The 18,704-nt window shown below is 49.1% G+C and overlaps 1 protein-coding gene across 1 annotated transcript in view; it reads right to left on the bottom strand.

The window, feature by feature from the left end:
* The window catches only part of Cdh13 (cadherin 13), a 1,037,872-nt gene extending 1,021,548 nt beyond the window's left edge, over positions 1-16,324 (bottom strand). Inside the window, exon 1 of the mRNA NM_138889.2 lies at positions 16,210-16,324. Coding sequence (NP_620244.1) covers positions 16,210-16,254 — 45 coding nt within the window. The 5' untranslated portion in view covers positions 16,255-16,324. The remainder of the gene's footprint in view (positions 1-16,209) is intronic.
* Positions 16,325-18,704: the final 2,380 nt, after the last annotated feature.

Below are 18,704 nucleotides of genomic sequence, written 5' to 3'. Positions count from 1 at the left end.
GTTCTATTTCTCCCACTATGGACTCGATCTCTTACTATTTTTACCTCCTTCCAACCACACCTGTGACTGACACACAGAATTCCTCTCTGCTGCTTCTAGACGGAAAGTTTTAAGAGACACCCCCATAGTGACACCAGAGGCACCCAGAATGGATCAGGTGTCATTTGGATCAGGAGACAGGTAAGAAAGGCCACCTTTCCATTTTCTTCTTAGACTTCCAGGAATTTCTTCCTCTTCGTCCTACTGCCTAGGCCTCAGCTGTCTTCCCTGTCTTCATCTTCAAGTGTTTAAAACATCAGAAAGACCATCCCAAGCTTGAAAATAAAAGCCACTGAATGTGGCCATGAAAGGCTGTGTAGTGGACTCAGTTCTGACTTCTCTCATTCACTGTGATTAAATGTCGGGCTTTGTGAAGTCACTGGTTAATGGGTCAACAACTCTGGCTATTAGAGATGCAAATATCTACTATCCCGTAGTGCAAGGGCCCCGAAGATAGCATCCTATTTCACGCTGATCACTTTTGTCCCAACTTGGCAACCTTATCCTAGCATTCCTCTGTCTGATTCCTCATAATCAATCACCCGTGCTCCCTAAACACACTTTGGAGTCATCAAAGCATCTTACTAGTTTCCTCACAGGTGAATGAGTTACAGAGAACGCACGTGTCCTCTGAAAACGTAAATATGAATGACAGTTTGCTGTAAGGTGTCTTTCCACTGACCCGACTTTAGATGCTGGCCCCTACTGATAACAGGGTGGGGAAAGATGATAGGTATCTGCTTTTGCTAGACAAGGAGGAACCCTTGCTTTTGGGCTGGTGTGGACTGGCTGACTGTAATTTGGGCTGCAATGAACAATGTCATGGTTGTGGGGGCTGTTCCTCACTATTGTAGGCTCCTGAACGACATCTTCAGCTTCTGCTTGCCGACAACTGTCAGCAGCACCCCCACTCCTCCACTGCGGAAGCCTCCAGACATGATTGCGAAGTGCCTGAAAGGAGCAGTTGTCCCCTGAGACCTCACTTCATATGTCTTCAGTCATGATAGATGTCAAGAGCGTCTCCGGGCATTGACGATGACACCCAAAGGATTCTTCTGGGCGGCCTCACAAAACCCAAAGACATTCTAAAGACTTCCTCCAGTTTTCAAACTTCCACAGACACAGAGCTCTGGTCCCCAACCCCAATGGCTCAGTTCAGACCAGAGACTATTTCTGAGGTTCTCAGTTGGTTCGGAACTACGAACAGATTCCTAGAGGCCCATAGCTAAGATGCTGGCAGCTTGCTTGCCACTGTGTGTGTGCTATGACTGACTCTCGTCAGAGAATTCCTTACACCCAGGGGTTGGGAAGAAGGTGCAGCCCTTGAGAGCCCCTCTTTAAAAGCTTGAATGTGCACTTAAGTCTCAGAAGTGTTCACTTTTTAAAGCATTGATCTCTACCTGGTTTACTTCTCTGGGCAAGCAACTGCGGAGTTTCCCAAAACAGATGATGTAACCATATTCTCTACTACACTTACTAGCCCTCTTGTGGATCCAGCGTCTCTTCAAAGCATACTACATAGTGGTACAAGTAAACTGACCAATGAGAACAGAATCAAACCTTCACATGGCTTTACTTACTCTCAGGAACACTTAAAAACTAGAGAAAAAGAGAGTTGAAGAGATGGATCAGCACTAAAGATGGCTCCCCTTCCAGAGGACCTGGGTTTCCAGAGGATCTGAGTCTTAGTACCCACATGACAGGCAGCAACCACCTGTATCTCTAGTTTCAGCATATCTGATGCCCTCTTCTGGCCTCCATTGGGACCAGGTAAGCATGTGGTACACAGACATACAAGCAGGCAAAACACCTGTACACATAAAATAAAAATAAAATACATTTTTTATAAGAAGTAGGGAAAGAGGTTGGAGTGGTGACTTAGTGAGGAAGACACACATACACACCAAACTAGGCAAAGGTAACAGGCTCCATCACAAGCTGTCCCAAGCTCTGAAGCTGTATGTCCCCAGTCCTTAGTGCCCAGCCCAGCCACACCCATTCTTTGAAGCTGCAAACCCAGGAAGGCACAGATAGTCCCCAAGCTTTGCCTTTACAAAGCCATACACACAAATGCTGACCTGAGCTTGGCCAAGAGACCAGTCCTTGGTTGCCCTTTCTGGCTGTACGATGCATGGCTTTCAACTCAGTCACTATGTGCTTAAACACTAAAGAAAAAATGCTAAGAGCTAACCCATCTGTGAGGGCGAAGAGAGTCATCTCTAAAGCATGGAGCCCTGGAACATGCAGGACTCTGAGGGTTTGGAGGCGGTGTCCTCAAGAGGGAAAGCGAGAGGTTCTGGCTGTTATCACAAGACCTACACTAGGCTTGGATCCCCTCCCCAGCACTGCCCAGTCTGTCAGAGTCTTTGACTGGCACAAGACCACAGCTCCTGCTGATTTGAGGAAATTCTAAATCCCTGCAGAACATGATATCGACTTGAGCACGATTCCAGTGATGGCATGCCAACCAAGTCCATTCCTCTCTTCTTCCTGACCTCCTTAGAATTGGTACAGGACATATTCAGATACTAAATTCTCAGCACAAATATGATTTATTACCCAAAAGGGGCAATCAGTGAGTAGTGGTGTGTGTGTGTGTGTGTGTGTGTGTGTGTGTGTGTGTGTGTGTATTGGAGGGGTACTATAAAGGCAGTGGCAGCACAAGCAAAAAAGAAAAAAAAATAGCAAGAGAGGGTGTTTCTGCAGGAGTGAGTTTCTGTGCTAGGGTGCGTTGGTAAATCTTGATTACACATGTTAGCCAAATCATGAACTTTAACTGTTGAGCCTTAGTATTTGGTCTCAGGGACGAGTCAGTAGCCAAATAAGAGAATTTACCTTGGGGCTAGCTTTAGGAATGTAATCTAATGTATCTCAGCAAGGAGGAGAAGGTTAAAGGGCAAAACCTGTTAGCACCGTGTTTGCCACGCTTGGGCGAGCTAGAGCCCTCCACTTCGCCTCACTCTTCAAAAGCTGCTTGGGGTGAGGACCCTCTTCCTCCTCGTAAGTTTCCTGTCAGCCCCTTAGACAGAGAGCCTGAGTGCGCTAACAACTGGGTAGATGAAGAGGGTCCTTAGTGCACTTTACAAGTCAGCAAAAGAGAAGTGGAGAGCCCGGGCTTTGTTCCTAATGGGCTCCAGTTCCTGCCACTCTAGGCTGTACAGGGGACTTTAATCAGATGAATCCAGCCTGAGAAAAATCCCTGCTGCCAGCAAGAGTGAGATAGATGTAGGCCCAAACTACCTAGTTCTCTATCTTGGTGCTGCCACCTTGCCCGCACCAAGTTTCTCACACCATCTCTCTCTTTAATGGAGGGGACAGGAAACTGTGGTGGTTCATTTCCAAGGTCAACTGGATTTAGAATCACCCCAGAAACACACTACTGGGTCTGCCTGCGACGGTATTTCCGGAAAGGTTCAAAGGAAGAGGGAAGGCCCACCCTGAATGTGGGTGATCACCATGTTGTGGGCTGGCTGCACTGGGCTCCAGGATTGAACAAAAAGACGAAAGCACGCTGAATCCCCGCATTCATCTCTCTCTCTGCTTCCTGACTGTGGATGTCACGTGACCAGCAGCCCGGCACTCCTGCCGCCATGACACCTCGCAGCCACAGGCTATGCCTGTGAACTGAAACAAGATAATCTCTTCCTTCCTCAAGTTGCTCTTGTCAGGTGTTTGGTGCCAGCAATGTGGGAGGGTGACGAATACAGTCATTTTGTGCATCATCCAAGTTCATGGAAATAAAACGCAATGGGACCATTCATGATGCGTGCCTGCAGCAAAGGTCCTGTGTGCGGGCACCAAGTACCCAGAGCCCTGTTCCCAGACTGCCGTGACCCAGAATTGCTTGATTTTCTGTCTAATCACACTTCATTGAGGCACAATTAATACGACATGAATTGTGTCAAAATATACCTTGCTGTGGGCTTAGGGGATATGTTCATAACACTGGTGGGCATGGGTTACACTACTATCCCATTTCAAAACATTCCCAGCCTCCCTAAGAAACCTCAGGTCCCCATAGTCCCTCCCTCTGGCCCCTCCTAAGCCCTAGGAAACCGCTAACCTGTTTTCTGTTTCTCTGGGTTGGCCTGCCCGGAACAGTTCCTTCCATTGCATAGACTCATAGGACATGTGGCCTTTTGTGTTTGAGAATGAGTTTGAATCTACACCCCAAAGCTTTGTGACCTTTATCAGGCCTCCAGGGTCTTCCCCATATGGGCAATGGAATCAGAGTGGATTCTTCATTACAAAGACTTGGTAGGCTGATCCACTCAAAGCTCTGGAGATGGTCCCTCGTAGTCAACACCACATAGGGAGGGCTCCTCCCCCATAGTCAACACCACACAGACAGCCACCATTTTCGCTGCTGTTATTTCTGCCTTTGCAGCTTTCCTGCCCTGACTGAAAAGCTGACTGGGATAAGAAGCAACTATAATGGTGGAGCATGAGAGGAAACAGCTCCCTCCCTCCCCGATGCATACCCAAGGGTGGAAGGTATGACTAGGAGCCCAGCTAAAATCAGTGCAAGGAGTCTCATCATGCACACATTTAATGGTCACAAATTCAGTTCTTTCAACCAAGGGGCGGGGGGAGACAGAAGGAAAAAGAACAATGTCACTGCTGCAATTAAGTGTCGTGAAATTATATCTTGCCTGTATTCTTTGTATGCATTGTACATGGCTGCATGCATTTTACATTTTTTCCATATTGATTATAGCACAGGCTTGCATACACAAAACCACACACACTGCACTTTAATGGGCAACTTCAAAGACTTCAAGGTTAATGACAACTCTGTGTTTGCTTTAAACCCTGACTTTATAACCCAACCTCTGAGTAAAATTCAGCTCCATTGTATGTCAACAATACCAATTTAGAATTATTCCAGATGAATTAAATCAACAATAACAAAGTGGAATCTCTGTAGATGAATTCAACCCACCAACCCACCATCCGGAGCCGAATGTGAGGGTGCAATTGACGCCCATTGTTCAATGCCCATCCACCGAGCACCATTTCGGTTCCCCACAAACTCACAGCATCAATCTGAAAGTAAACCACATAATCACGGGGCTCAGAGGGAGGCAGAAGTGAGTTAAGAAAACGTGGGGATATAGTAATTTGTTACTCAGGAGACAACAGATAGAAGAGGCAGGAGCTGTAGCCTCTCTCTTTTTCTGTCTGTCTCTGTCTGTCTCTGTCTGTCTCTGTCTCTGTCTGTCTCTGTCTGTCTCTGTCTCTCTCTGTCTCTGTCTTTCTTTGTCTCTCTCTGTCTCTCTGCTTCTGCCTGTCTTTGTTTCTCTGTCTCTTTCTGTCTCTGTTCCTCTGTCTCTGTCTCTCCCTCCTCCCATGTATATGTCTGTCTCTGTGGCTCTCTGTGTCTCTCTCTCTCTGTTTCTCCTCCAGTCTCTGACTCTCTGCCTCTCTGTCTCCATGTCTCTCTGCCTCTCCATCTCCGTCTCTCTGTCTCTGTGTCTCTCTATCTCTGTCTCTTTCTCTTGCTTACTTTGTCATACTTCATAGGACTCATTCGTTGCTACCTGCTCAGTTGTGTCACTGTGACTATTCACTGAAAGGCATCTGGTCTACCTTCCTCACTTCTCCATTCCTGGTGCTTCGAAGGGTGTCGCACAGTTGGTAGATACTTAGCACTGATGACATACTGAATGAGTGGGTGAGGGCCATTTCTTTCAGATGCATTACTTTCCTCCCAACTGCTGTCCTACAGACACTCCTCTCACCTCAGTTTGTGTACTTATTAATTACCTCAAAGGAGTGGGGAAATATTCTATATCAAAAACAAGGGTAAGGTAGTGACCCAGGGCATTCAAAGAGTGTGACCATCTAGCAGGAAAGGGAGTATCTAGAGATGTGTGTTCACCCAAATCAGAAGGCTCAGAAGAAGGCCCATCAATGAGGAGATGGTTCCGTTGATAAAGGGCAACAGGAGGGCCAGAATTTGGATTCCTAGAATCCACTTAAAAGCCAAGTAGGTGTGGTGGCCTCCCATAATCCCTGCACTCAGGAGGCAGAGATGGGGTTCCCATCTCTGGGAACTTGCCAGCTAGATGAGTGAGAATTAGTGAACTCTGACTTCAGAAAAGATCCTGCCTCAAAGTGGAGAATAGTCAAAGAAGACACCAGGGTCAGCTTCAGGCATTTGCATGAGCACACATGTTTCCATATACAGACAAATAAGTATATTCACACACAGGTCCACTCACATGTAAGCATGCATACACACACTCACAACAAAAATAAATAGGAAAATATTAAAAAGAATGTTCATTACCATAGTCCTTTCTTCTGTCATTGGCTCTATTGGGAAGGTCTGACAATGGCGAATGGGATACCATATACTCATAGCGGGGCACAGACCAACAGTCCACACACCAACGTGCCTCTCCACTCCTCTGCTCAGGGACCTCAGATGACATCTACCTATTTGCCTGTCTTTCTGATGGATGGTTCAGACTTTCCATATTTTTCCTGTGCAGACCCCATCAACCATGAGCTCGATTCCCACGACAGTATCAGATCAATGTCATAGTCAACACTGGCTTAGTGGCATTTCATCTCTCTGTCTACACACATTCACTTCTGAGCCCTTGGGCCACCTTCCAGATTAGTCCTTTGCACACAAGCTTGTGTCACTTCATTGCTATCTGGGAGAACTCAAACTAAGACATTGAGTTAACACCACTGCTGCACTGGAACGTACCAGGGACGTTCAGGGGGGCTTGTGGCATAGCAGTGGAGTCCGGCATAAAGGAGAAGCTTGGGAAGGGGCGGGGGGGGATGGAAGCCTGTTTCCATGCCAGCAATCATGACTGTCATCACTTGTAAGTATCTTCATAACTTATCAGGCCTCCCTGTAGCTCCAAATCCATGAGTGTACGTGTGTGTGCACCAGCAAACATGTGAGTCCCTATTTGTGTAGGTTCATGTACATATATGTGTATGCATGCAGAAGCTATGTGCCTTTCCTTGGGATTCATTGTGGTTTTCATCTGGTTAAGAGTCTCATTAGCTAGTCCTGGTTGACTTGACCCTCACTATGTAGGCCAGGTTGGCCTTGAGCTTACAGAGCACTCCCTGCCTCTGCCTCCAGAATGCCAGGACCACAGCCATGTGCCCCCATGCCTGGGTCATCTAAGATTGTTTGTTTGTTTCTCATACCGCCATGCCCATCTTTCCTGTCTGTTTCAACTACATGAGAAGCTGATCCATTTTACAGATGAGACCACTGAGGCTCCTTTGCTGAAGGTTGCACTATGAATGAGATGAAGACTTGAAATAGCTTCCAAGTTCATAGCGTGTGGGGGAGTCAGTGAACAATGACTTCTGAGACGCCCATTGTGACATTTTTAGGGAACTTACAGGTTGGTAGGTGGAAACCACCCACAGTGGGAGTATTTGCACTACAGAAACGGTCAAATAGTGCAAACCACATGGTTTAGATTTTTTTTCTTTTTTGCAAGTGGGAAAGAGAGAGAGATCCAGTTGTTAGGCATTTGGCAGAGTGCCACTGCCTGGCACCCAGCTGGATATTCTTATCCTGTGCTCAGAACATGGAAGCTACTGCCGACACACCTTATTCTGGAAGACAGGCTTGTTAGCATTCGTCAAATGACTCTGGAAGTGGGAGATCATTATTTGCTCCATGTTAGAAATATTTCTAGCACTGCTTATTGAATGTTCACAAAACCATTAAAAGGCTTGGCAAGGTTCCTCTCAAATATCCTTTGCATGAAAAGTCTCAGAGATTGGTTAATTGCAGAGGCTTTACCTGGGTCACTCCAATCAAGGACATACCCAGGCTCCTATGGTGCACACCCCCAAGGCAGGCATATGCAGGGTTGGGGGACACCCATAGAATGGCATCCAGATGCTCCTCTATGCACTGCACAGTCTGGCTAGCACCCCAACAAAACACACATGTATACACACATATACATGCACATACACACACACACATCACACACACCACACCACACACATACACACACATCACACACACACACCACACCACACACACACACCACACCACACACACACATACACACACATCACACACACAGCACACACACCACACACACACACACACACACACACACCACACACCACACACACACACACACACACACCACACACACACACACACCACACCACACACACACCACACACCACACACACACATACACACACATCACACACACACACACACACACACACACACACACACACACACACACACAGACACCACACACACCTCTTTGAACCATGAGTTACCATTAGAAAATCCAGAACAGGAACAGGGTCCCTTCCCCTTCAGCCCTTGTCTGACATATCTAAGCCAGGCACCCCCATACCCTGCAGGCCCTCCTCATAAGTGCCCTCAGCCACTTCTCTCAAGTATTCTGTCTCCTCTCCTTTAGATGCCTCCCCTCCATGACCTCAGGCCCATAATATCTTCTCACAGCTCTATCTGCCTCCAGACATTTGCTGCCCTGAAGCTGGATGAATGACCTTCTGAAAGTGAAAGATCTTGTCACTTCTTGTGATCTCCATAGCTGCCCATCACTCGGAAACCAACACTAAGACTCTTGAAGTGACCAACAAAGGCCCAAGGGCTTGTTACCTCTTGGCCACACCCCTGTCCAGGCTGGGTTGGCTCCTTCTACACCGAGGCTTTACCCAGTCTGTGCCTTCCTCCGGGTATGCCTTTCCCATGCCCACCTTCTCCTAGGCTTCACAACACCTACTTCCTGCCGAAGCTTTGAGCTCCATCGTAAGGCTGTCAGAGAAATCTCCTAGATCTTTTATCTGGGTCTGATGCCTTTCTTTTTTTTTTTTTTTTTTTTTTTTTTTTCGGAGCTGGGGACCGAACCCAGGGCCTTGTGCTTGCTAGGCAAGCGCTCTACCACTGAGCCAAATCCCCAACCCTCCTGATGCCTTTCTTATTCCCATTATCCATCTGTTCTTTCATTCATGTTTGCTGGGTGCCTACACTGTGACAGGCACTACTGAGAGCCACAGGAACACAGGCTTGGATGAGTCAGGTGACAGCAATATGTGCTGTCACGGGGTGGAGATTTCAGTTAGCGGCGAAAGAGAAAAACTGAACGAGCGCAATATGTGTGGTGGGGCGACCTCACACAACTGTGTTGTCTTCCTTCGTGGTGGTTGTCTTGCTCTTAAATTATTCATTAATTGATATTGATCGCCCCTGCCAAGCAGAGCCCCAAGAGAACAGAAACTAAATCGGTCATATCAGCAGCAGGACCCTAAAGACACCACTGTTAACATGAAACACAGTGGACCACCACAGAAAGCCTAGGTATCTCTGGGCATACTGGTCCAAAGTGAATTCTCTTAAGAGCAACTTATTTCAGGCCTGAGGCCAGAGAGGGAGAAGTCCTGATGCCACACCCCTTTGAAAAGTCTCCGTGCACCTACTTTGCCTGCAATTTTGACTTGAACGGAGGGCCAGCTGACTTCTTCTGCAAAGAGACAGATGGCATTGAGGGCCAGACAGTCTTAACTCTGTTGTTAAAGCACAAAGCAGCCGTAACAATTCTATAAACGAAAGAGGTGTGGCTTCGGTCCAAGAAGACTATTTATAAAAACATGTTTCAGGCAGGAGCCAGCCCACAGGCTATAACTTGTCACCTCTGAGTCAGATGTCCCTAAATGCCCACAGCTCATGGCAGAGGAGGGTGAGCCTGCCCAGCGCTTTACAGCTATGGATTCTACAGCGATTCTAAGGCACATGCTTCAGGAGGAGTACACAGCTACCGTCTCTGTCCTGGACCACACAACACAAATGGTGCTCTATCACCTGAGAGGGAAGCAACAGCCTGGCGGACCAGAGGCAGGGATGAAGGGACGCTACATTCCTTTGCAGGACTCTATGCTGTGAAGGAGGATGAGCTCATTTCTGGCCCTCCCCGGACATGTGTCAAGGCTTCTGCCCTCCACCCAGCTCAGCTTGTGTTCATCTGGGAGACACAGGGTCCTTGTGCCTCTCCAGAAGATTGGTGCCACGGGGCATTGTCTTTGAAGTTAGATGTGACAGGCCACAACATGCCCATTGCTAATGTTAATTTTCAAGAACTTGACTTTTGGCTGGCAGTGGGGAAGAAAAATCACTTTACTTCTGGTTGCATAGTTATTTTTAATCTTCCTTTTGGGGTGGGGGGTTGCAGCTATGGCAAAGAGTCCTCAGAGGCCTGTCCACTACAGTGGGAGGAGACACATAGGTTACTGTAGTGTTTTTTGGGGCCAGACAACATCTACAGCACTGACACTGTACTCAGGACCACAGTGGGTATCAAATGTTCACCACAGATGCAGACCATCACCAATAGTGTAGAGGTTTGAATGAGAAACGGCCTCCATCGATTGGCTCAGGGACACGTGGATCCCACTTGGTGGCACCGTCTGGGGAGCCAAAGTACCCCTGCTGGAGAAGTATATCACTGGGGGGGGGGGAAAGCTTGGGGTTCATAGCCTTGCCTCACTTCCAGTTTGTTTTCTGCTTTGCGTCCTCAGTTGGGCATGTGACTTCTCAGCTTCCTGCTCCTGCCCTCTGGCTGCTGATACATGGGGATGTTGAGGATGTAACGGGTCACGGGTCACATATCACGTCTCTAACATACCAGGGTTCACAGTGACTCAGCACTGCCTGGTGCTGCTGGTCTACATGTCGCTACTGTGAGTGGAGCCTCGGCCTGGGTACTGTTAATCCCCAAGTGCACTGATGATAATGTTCTGGGGGAGGAGGGGTGACCTTGGTGCCCACACCCACGTCTGTGTATTTCATCACAGGGATCCCAAAAACCAACTGCTCCTCCCTTTCCTCGTCATCATGACTCTGTACCACTATTATTGTGTGAATGTGTGGTGTATGCGCACATGCACAAGTGTGTGTGCACTTCTTCCCAGTCTACGGGAGAGCATAAGGTGTCCTGCTCAATCTCACCCTGTCTTGTTCCCCTGAGACAAGTTTTCTCACTGAATTTGGAGGTAGGCTGGTGGCCACCAAGCCCTGTGATCCTTCTGCCTCTATCTGTCATGGTGCTGGGGTTTCAGGCACATTGGTTTGGGGGATTTTTAAACCCAAGTCCTGATGCTCGTACAAACACTCTTGCCCACGGGGCCAATAACTCCAGCCCTGTGCAACTTCCGTTTAAAGCAGCGCATCACTAAGAAGGCGATTGGATGGAGCCTCCGTTTATGGCAGCAGAGTCATTCAGCGATAGGATCAAGTGGGCGGTATTCCTATAGTGGGTGCTGTGTTTGGGGGGAGGGCCTGGGGGGTTTATGGCCAAGTGTAGAGCATGTCCTGCCCAAAAAGGGCAGTATTGGCTCAGCTCCTGCCAACCAGCACCACGTAGAAAGAGAGCTTAGATGGCCAGGGCCACTGAGTTTTCAAGAAACTCGGGAAGCCTGGACCATCTTTTAAAGGAACTGATGTCATGAGTTTGGAAAAGTTTGGCCACCAGTTGCCTCCATGGGTTCAAGCAGGCTGCCAATATGCAATCCCCTGCCCAGAAGCCAGAGGGGGAGCATTGACATAGATCCCATCAAGTAGATGCCAGGAGCTTCAGTCTGCTGATCGCCCAATCCACCTCCCACACTGAGCTCTGCCTACGTGGGGACGAGCAGCCTCATTAGTCTTAACCCAGGAGTGAAGAATGACTCTCACCCTTAACCCCAGGATACGGCCACCATCCCACATCGGCGGTGGCAGAGGAGACAAGCCCTAGAGAATGGTGTTGGCAGCATCCCCCAGGAGGCCAGATTCTCCAAGGCGTCTGGACACCTTGCTGACAGCTAAATGGAAGGAGGGCCCAAGCGTCTGGCTACTTGATTTGATTCTATCGGACTGATCATTGTGATTGGATGACAGACAAATATTTCCTTCTCCTTTTCAAGAGGCGCCGGGGCACAAGCTAAGACTGAGGGAAGTCACTCTTCTCGTTGGTGTGTCTCGAGGAAAAGTTATCTTCCTTCCCAGACAGAATGGTTACTGCCTCTGCTGCCTGAAGAACAAAGCCGGTCCAGCCAAACTCAAAATGCCAGGAAATGTCTAAACCTCCTCATAGTCCATACTGCGTTGTCTGCAAAGTCCTCTGGAAATTATTCCTACGCCTGCCCTCCAGGGAAGGCAGGGTGGAGAAGTGAAGACAGAACAGAAGACAGAGCAGTAAGAAGAAGGAAAATGAGGATGAAGAGAGGATAGGGAATGATAGAACCTCCCATCCAGGACAGTTGAGTAGCAATAGAGAGAGTTTCGCTCTGTAGGACCTGCTTTGCTTCACAAGAGTTCTCCAGAATAAGAAATGCAGGCTCGGAATTCTGTAAGGCTGTGGATGGAGCCCCCTTCTGGAGAAAATTTTCATCAGGTACAAAGCAAGATCGAAACACACAAAGATGGGCATGTGTGCGCGCACACACAACCACAGAATGATTTGGGGCTGTTAAGATAATGTGCCTGTCAGCCGGGTAGGAGTCGGAAGAGTAGCTTTGTTTTTTTCTTGACTTCCACAAGATAGAAGTTGTCTGGGTGTTTCGGGTAGCTGTGCTTTTTAGACAGAAAGGGAAGATGAGGTTTTGAAGACCTGAGCTCTCCCGTCATCTAAGAGAGTTAACTTCATCAGGTGACCAAGTGATTGATGGCCATAGCAAAGTCCTAGCATATATATGTGTGTGTGTGTGTGTGTGTGTGTGTGTGTGTGTGAGAGAGAGAGAGAGAGAGAGAGAGAGAGAGAGAGAGAGATTTATTTTACTTTAACACACAGAGGATACTTCTAGAAGAGAGGAGGTAGACAAGATCTGCTAAGAAGACGTTTAAGGCATCCAGTAACATGGTAGAATTACAGAAATCCGGGTCACTCATTCAGCCTTGGCGGTGTATTAGAACTATTTTGGGATTTGCTAAAACTATTTATAATAATGTTTAGATATGTGAACTTTTGCCACTTTCAATCCTTGGTCCCCTAGAACTTCTGAAATAGCGCAGGCTGCCCATAAGCGCTCCGGAGCCACAGGCTGGAGGTGTCCTCTCAGACTCTTGAGTCCCTGCCCTCGTCGGAAAGGCTTTGCACATGAACCAGGCTCTTAAAATAGAACGGACAGAGTGGCAGCCACAGGAGAAGATGCGGGAGACTCACTAAGTCCTGAAAGGCTAGACTCTCAATCTCTGGGGAGAACTTTTCCACTTTAAACCAACGGACACATTCCCATGGAATACATCTGGGAAGTCATGGAGGGACAGTCTCAAGACCTGAGCCCCTCCCTAGAAATTAATTCTTGGGGGATTGCTCATGCATTGTGAGAAGCTGGGCTGGGTGGAAGCGCTGCCTCATGGGAGTGGGCAATCCCTACCACAGTGGAATTTCTAACTCACACTTCGGCACATTTGTGTCAGTGGCCAAATTCCAGCTGTTACTTCCGGGACAGGTTTTCCCAGAACCCCCAGGGGGAGAAAAGAGGTCTTCCAGTCCTTATTGTTTAGAAGCCCTGCCCCCCCACACCCCACCCCGAACCCATGCAAATGTGGAAGGTGGCGAGTCTGCCAATGAGCAGCCAGAGGCTGATAGCTTCCAAGCTGGGCCCAGCGCCGGCTGTATGTATGACTGCTTGGAAAAACACACACAGGCTTGCCCTAGCTCCGCAGGGCAGTGAGTAATTTGCTTTTTCACATTGTTTTTGTCTTTCCTCTGTTTTCTTTCTGCCTCAGGAAAAGTTTGGGCTGGGTTTGTTGACTCAAAGGCTCTGACACCCCCCCCCCCACACACACACACGTTCATTTTTCTTAATGGCACAAAGACACCCCCACCCCCTTGCATTTAAGCCTCTTGTTGATGAAGTCAACTGCACCTTGCACGGGGTGGATACTATTTGCCCTCCAGGTGCTTCTGCGAGGAGAACATCAGTTACTGTCCTCATGCAGAGGAGCGCTCTGATTATGCAGGACAATCAAAGTGAGAGATAAGCCCCTCAGGGCTGGCCACTTATTTCCAGCTCAGAAGCAACTGAGTGTGCTTTCAAAGCCACCTGTGCCAGCCGGCCCTGCAAGAGAAGACACACGGGTTGCTTTGCAGAGGTGCCCCGTAGGAAGCCCCTAGCCCCCGGGGAGGCTCTCCGGAGCTCCCCCCACAGTCTGCTTTGCTCACAGAAAAGCACCAGTTTGGATGTGCTCTGGAACCTAATACATACTAAGACAGGAGGGCTATAAAAAAAGTCCGGAGTAAGGCAAGAGTCCATGCCCCAGACGCCAACCGCTCCCAGAGAGGCGGGACTTGTGAAATACACTGCCTAGGGCTGCCTGTTGCATGCGGCCTTGTCTACCCAGCAGTTCCGGGGCTGATGATAATAGATTCTTCTACCGTAGAGAACCTGGGAGCTTAGATAGGGTAAACAACTTGCCCAAGGTGGTTCTACTAGCAGTAGAGGGCAGGGAGGACCTGTCTAGATCTTTCTATCCGGGTGTGCTCTGCCCCACCTAGATAAATTGGGAGACACACAACCTTCTGCCTTAAGGATAGTTAGAGCCCCAGAGATGTGGGAAACTGCTTCAAAAGCAACCATAGCATCCATAGCAGGGCCCCTACAGAACCAGCTAGAAAACCTCTGGTGAAAAAAAAAAAGCAACAACTGTGTATACCCCAGGACTGCGAGTCCACTGAAGGAGACGTCAGCAGTCAGGACAGGAGAGCCTACCCAGCAATAAGCATCGTACTCTTACTCGGGGTCCTGGCAGGGACACACACACACACACACACACACACACACACACACACACAGACATATGCACTCTTGGGTCGTTTCTACAGCTATTGCATTTCTGGGGTGCCAACCCTCCTCCAACAGCCATCTCCCTTCAGAAGGCTTCCTGCAGAACCCTCACTTCCTCTCCTCTTTCCCACTTCACGTTCAACCCCGTGCCTCTTTCACTGGCACTCAAGAATCCTGCCCAGAAACTCAACACCCATGCCTTAGGCATCCCCCCTCCTCCTTCGTTTTCTCTGCGTGGCCCTACACTTCTACAACCACCCACTTGTAGACTGCCAGCTCTTGGTCCCAGAGGCTGCCTAAAAGGACAACGAAGGACTGAGCCAGTATGCCAGGATGCTCTCTGGAGCTTCAGTCTCCAGAGGAGGGCTGGGCGTGCCCCCTCAGCCTCCAGTGTCTCTGGCCTGTCCCCTAAGTATTGCTTTCCTACACCCAAACTTCCAGGGATTTTTGAGCTTCAGCCGGGCTGAGGAGAGCCCCAGCATGCCTCTCCTGCTCTGCCAATCCTGCCCTGGCACTGCAACGATCTGGAGGGTTATTTGCCAGGCAGCTGCAGCCTGGTGAAGAAGCTTGAACTTTTCCTTGTGCTCAGCGCCACCCGCCCGCCCAGAGAAGACAACAGAGGCTGCAGCCTGGGCTCGGGCAGGAGCTCCAGCTGTCTGGACAATGGGGGCCCAAGGGGCTGGGGGTAGTGGGCCTGCGCTATGGAGAGGGGACCGTGCTCAGGCTCCTTTGAGCCGGGAGCTGGAGAGCCTGAAGACCTCAAAGCGGGAGCGGCGGGCGTCTTGCTTTGAAAGACAGCAGCAGCCGGGCTGCGGAGATCCGCTGGCGGGAGGTGCCTTGCAGCTCGCCAGCCGAGCTGGGCGAAGAGAGGACGAGCGCCCCGGGAAGTCAGTGATGCCAGCTCTGGCCTCTCCCAGCCCGGCAGCCGGCCGAACCGAATGGCTCTTCCCGGCTAAGGCACTGGGTTACGGGGCAAGCACAATCCCTAGTCGCCTCGAAAGGAGTATATATCCGATACATGAGCCTCTGGAGGAGGCGAACCAAAGTTACCCCACTTGATGTCAGCTAGGATGTCGCCTTTGCTTGCAAAAAGGCTCTGTCCTTCTCAGAATGAGCACACACACACACACACACACACACACACACACACACACACACACGCACACGAGACTAGCCGGCAAGAGGAGCCAGGCCCCTCTAGGATCGGAGCTGGGGGTGACCTCGCATCTGAGCTAGCCGGGTCTATCTGCGCGGCGGTTAGCAGAAGCCCCGCGACCCTCCGATCGCTCCTGGCCATCACCAAGCAGGGCGATCTGAATGCAGAAAGCTGGTGGGAGCGCGCTGACTGCGGCTCACATTCCCTACCTGGGACAGCAGGACGCACAGGGTGAGCGGAGTTCTCGGCTGCATCTTGCCCGACTAGAAGAAGCGCCTGGCGGCGTTTGCATTCACACACGCGGCTGCACTGAGCATATTTTCCGTGGGAGCCAGCCTTTGAGGAGAGGCTCTGCCTCGCCAGCCAGCCAACTTCCCAAATAGATCAGCGGCAGCATCGCGAAAGCATTGGGTAGCGGCTGATGACCAGGACCAATGGCTTTACAAGACGGATTCCTTCATAACGCTCCCTCGTTTTGCATGGCAGATAGGGGCGAGCACCTCGCAGGGAGAGAGCCCCCTCCGAGCAAGGAGGCGGCACGTTGGCTTGCCTTTTTTTTTTTTTTACTCCTGGGGTCCAGCCTCACAAATCAGGCTGGGCGATGCCAGCTGATTCCACTTTCCCTAAGAACTGGAATTGCACCCGGGACCAACAGCCACTTCTAACACACTGCAAAAAAAAATTCTCTTTATTAAAATGTTAATAAGATCCACTTTATTCCCAATAAATCACATAAGATGACCCCAGCAGCCCCAGCCCTCTATGTCCTCAAAGCCTTGCTGGTAGATTTCTTTGGCTTTGATTTTTTTCTTCGCCCTCTCCCCCACCCCTTACCCCCCAAAGTGCTCAGCCACGGTGGGGTGGTGTTTGGTGTTTTTCTGCCATCACCACAAATCACAGAGAGGACAGATCAATTCTAGCTTGCACGAAAAATCCATCAAGGAGCAATAGATTTTATTAACTGCTCAGGTGAGGGTGGGACTGGCCGCCACTCCACAAGCGTGAACCTGGCACCGAAACCAGGAGCATGACTTGAGCAAATTCTGTTGTTGTTTTTCCCCCCAATGTGGATGTGACCTTTCAGAGTCCCTGAGCTATTCCCAAGGGCTCCAAACAGTACTAGTCATGGCTCAAGGAATCTTACAGTTGGGGAATGTTGGAGATTGGAGAAACGGGGACATTTAAGGCATTTCTTCCCTCACAGAGATCTGAAGCTAAGGCAGTAAAGTCCTTATTTTCATGTAGGCTTCTTCCTAAGAGGACTTATGGGTTTTAGAATAAAAGGCAAATCCAACCAAGATAGAAAACTTGGGCCACAAGAAAAGTTTAGAAAACCAAAACGTTAACTCCCAACTACAACTGTTTTGCTATGATTTGGACACATGAGCTTCCTAGTGGCCAAAGCAAAATGAAAAAAAAAATGAGTGACACCATTTTTGTTGTAGAAAATGTGTCTAAGTTATATTCAATACCGGTTTAAATATATCACACGGCAGGATATTGCCAGCACAGGGCCTAGAATAATGAGGCAGTGATTGACATGTATTAAAGACTAGATAGCTAAGACAATCAAGAACTAGAAGAAGGTGAGGAGGATCCCAGAGTCTGGAACCGAACTAGCTTGCTGATACCCCAGCTCTTTACTCACAGCATGTTGCCCAGACTCTGTGTCTCCATTTGTCTTCTAAGATCACATTGAGGATTCAGTGACAGAATGAGCATCCTACACACCAAACTGATACGCTTCCTAAAGTTCCTTCCCTTGCTCATGAGGTCATTGAATGGGATTCCCCACCCCCAGGGGCCTTGGTGACAATGCTTTCATGTCTGGGGCCTGGTTGTTTTAGCCAACTGCACACTCTACAAACAGCAATGCCATCCAGAGAGTCCACAGAAGATACAGAGGAAACTGCTGCCTCATCTGTTCTCATCTGGTCACCTAAATAGCGTCATCTGCCCTGAGAGTTTCATAAATAAGACCTTTAGTGGATGATATGCCATAAGAGGATGGCATGAGAACCATGTGTATGGAAATTCATGCCCCCATTGCTGCTTGGAGATAATGGACAAGCATGGAGTCTACAGAGATCCAAGTAAAAATATCTGAAATCTCTTTATTCCTGGAAAATGGTCATCTGGTCAACCAGGGGAAAAGGGGGAAGCTACCCTGAGACCAGAAGTTAGCAAATAAAGACAGGGATGGGAAATCAAGGTGAAGGTGCACTGGTAATAGGAAGGTCTTCCCTTATCTCCATAACAGCAGCCCTGCCCAGGGAGGCCCCTCATTGAGTAGAGAGGGTCTTAGGCTGCACTCAGGGACAATTGGTGTCCTGCCTTTGTACTTTGGTCAGCCTTCCTGCACTCTCCCCAATACATCATCCTTAGTATCTCTCATGAAATATATCTAGTCTTCCGCCTTCTAAGTAAATGTCAGGGCTTGACTTCTTTCCGATTGGGGTGTAGCATGTGACCAGATCTAGCCAAGGAGCTGTGATTGAGAGTGGCATGTGTCACTGCAAGGCTGGGGTGTTTCATGGCCACTGTCAGACAGGTTGGTTGGTTTCCCTGGTAATAGGGATTGGGGCATTTGTGCAAAGGGCCTTTACTGGGGAGTGTTCCCAGGGAAATGACTGCAGGAAGACAGCATAGAAACAGATGTGAAGAAGGCACAGTCACAGTAGAGGCCCTGTCCATCCCAGAGCCC

The sequence above is a fragment of the Rattus norvegicus genome, chromosome 19 (assembly GCF_036323735.1).
Source record: "Rattus norvegicus strain BN/NHsdMcwi chromosome 19, GRCr8, whole genome shotgun sequence".
NCBI lineage: Eukaryota > Metazoa > Chordata > Mammalia > Rodentia > Muridae > Rattus > Rattus norvegicus.
The sequence above is the reverse complement of the archived record's forward strand: the minus strand, read 5'-3'. Positions and strand labels throughout refer to the sequence as shown.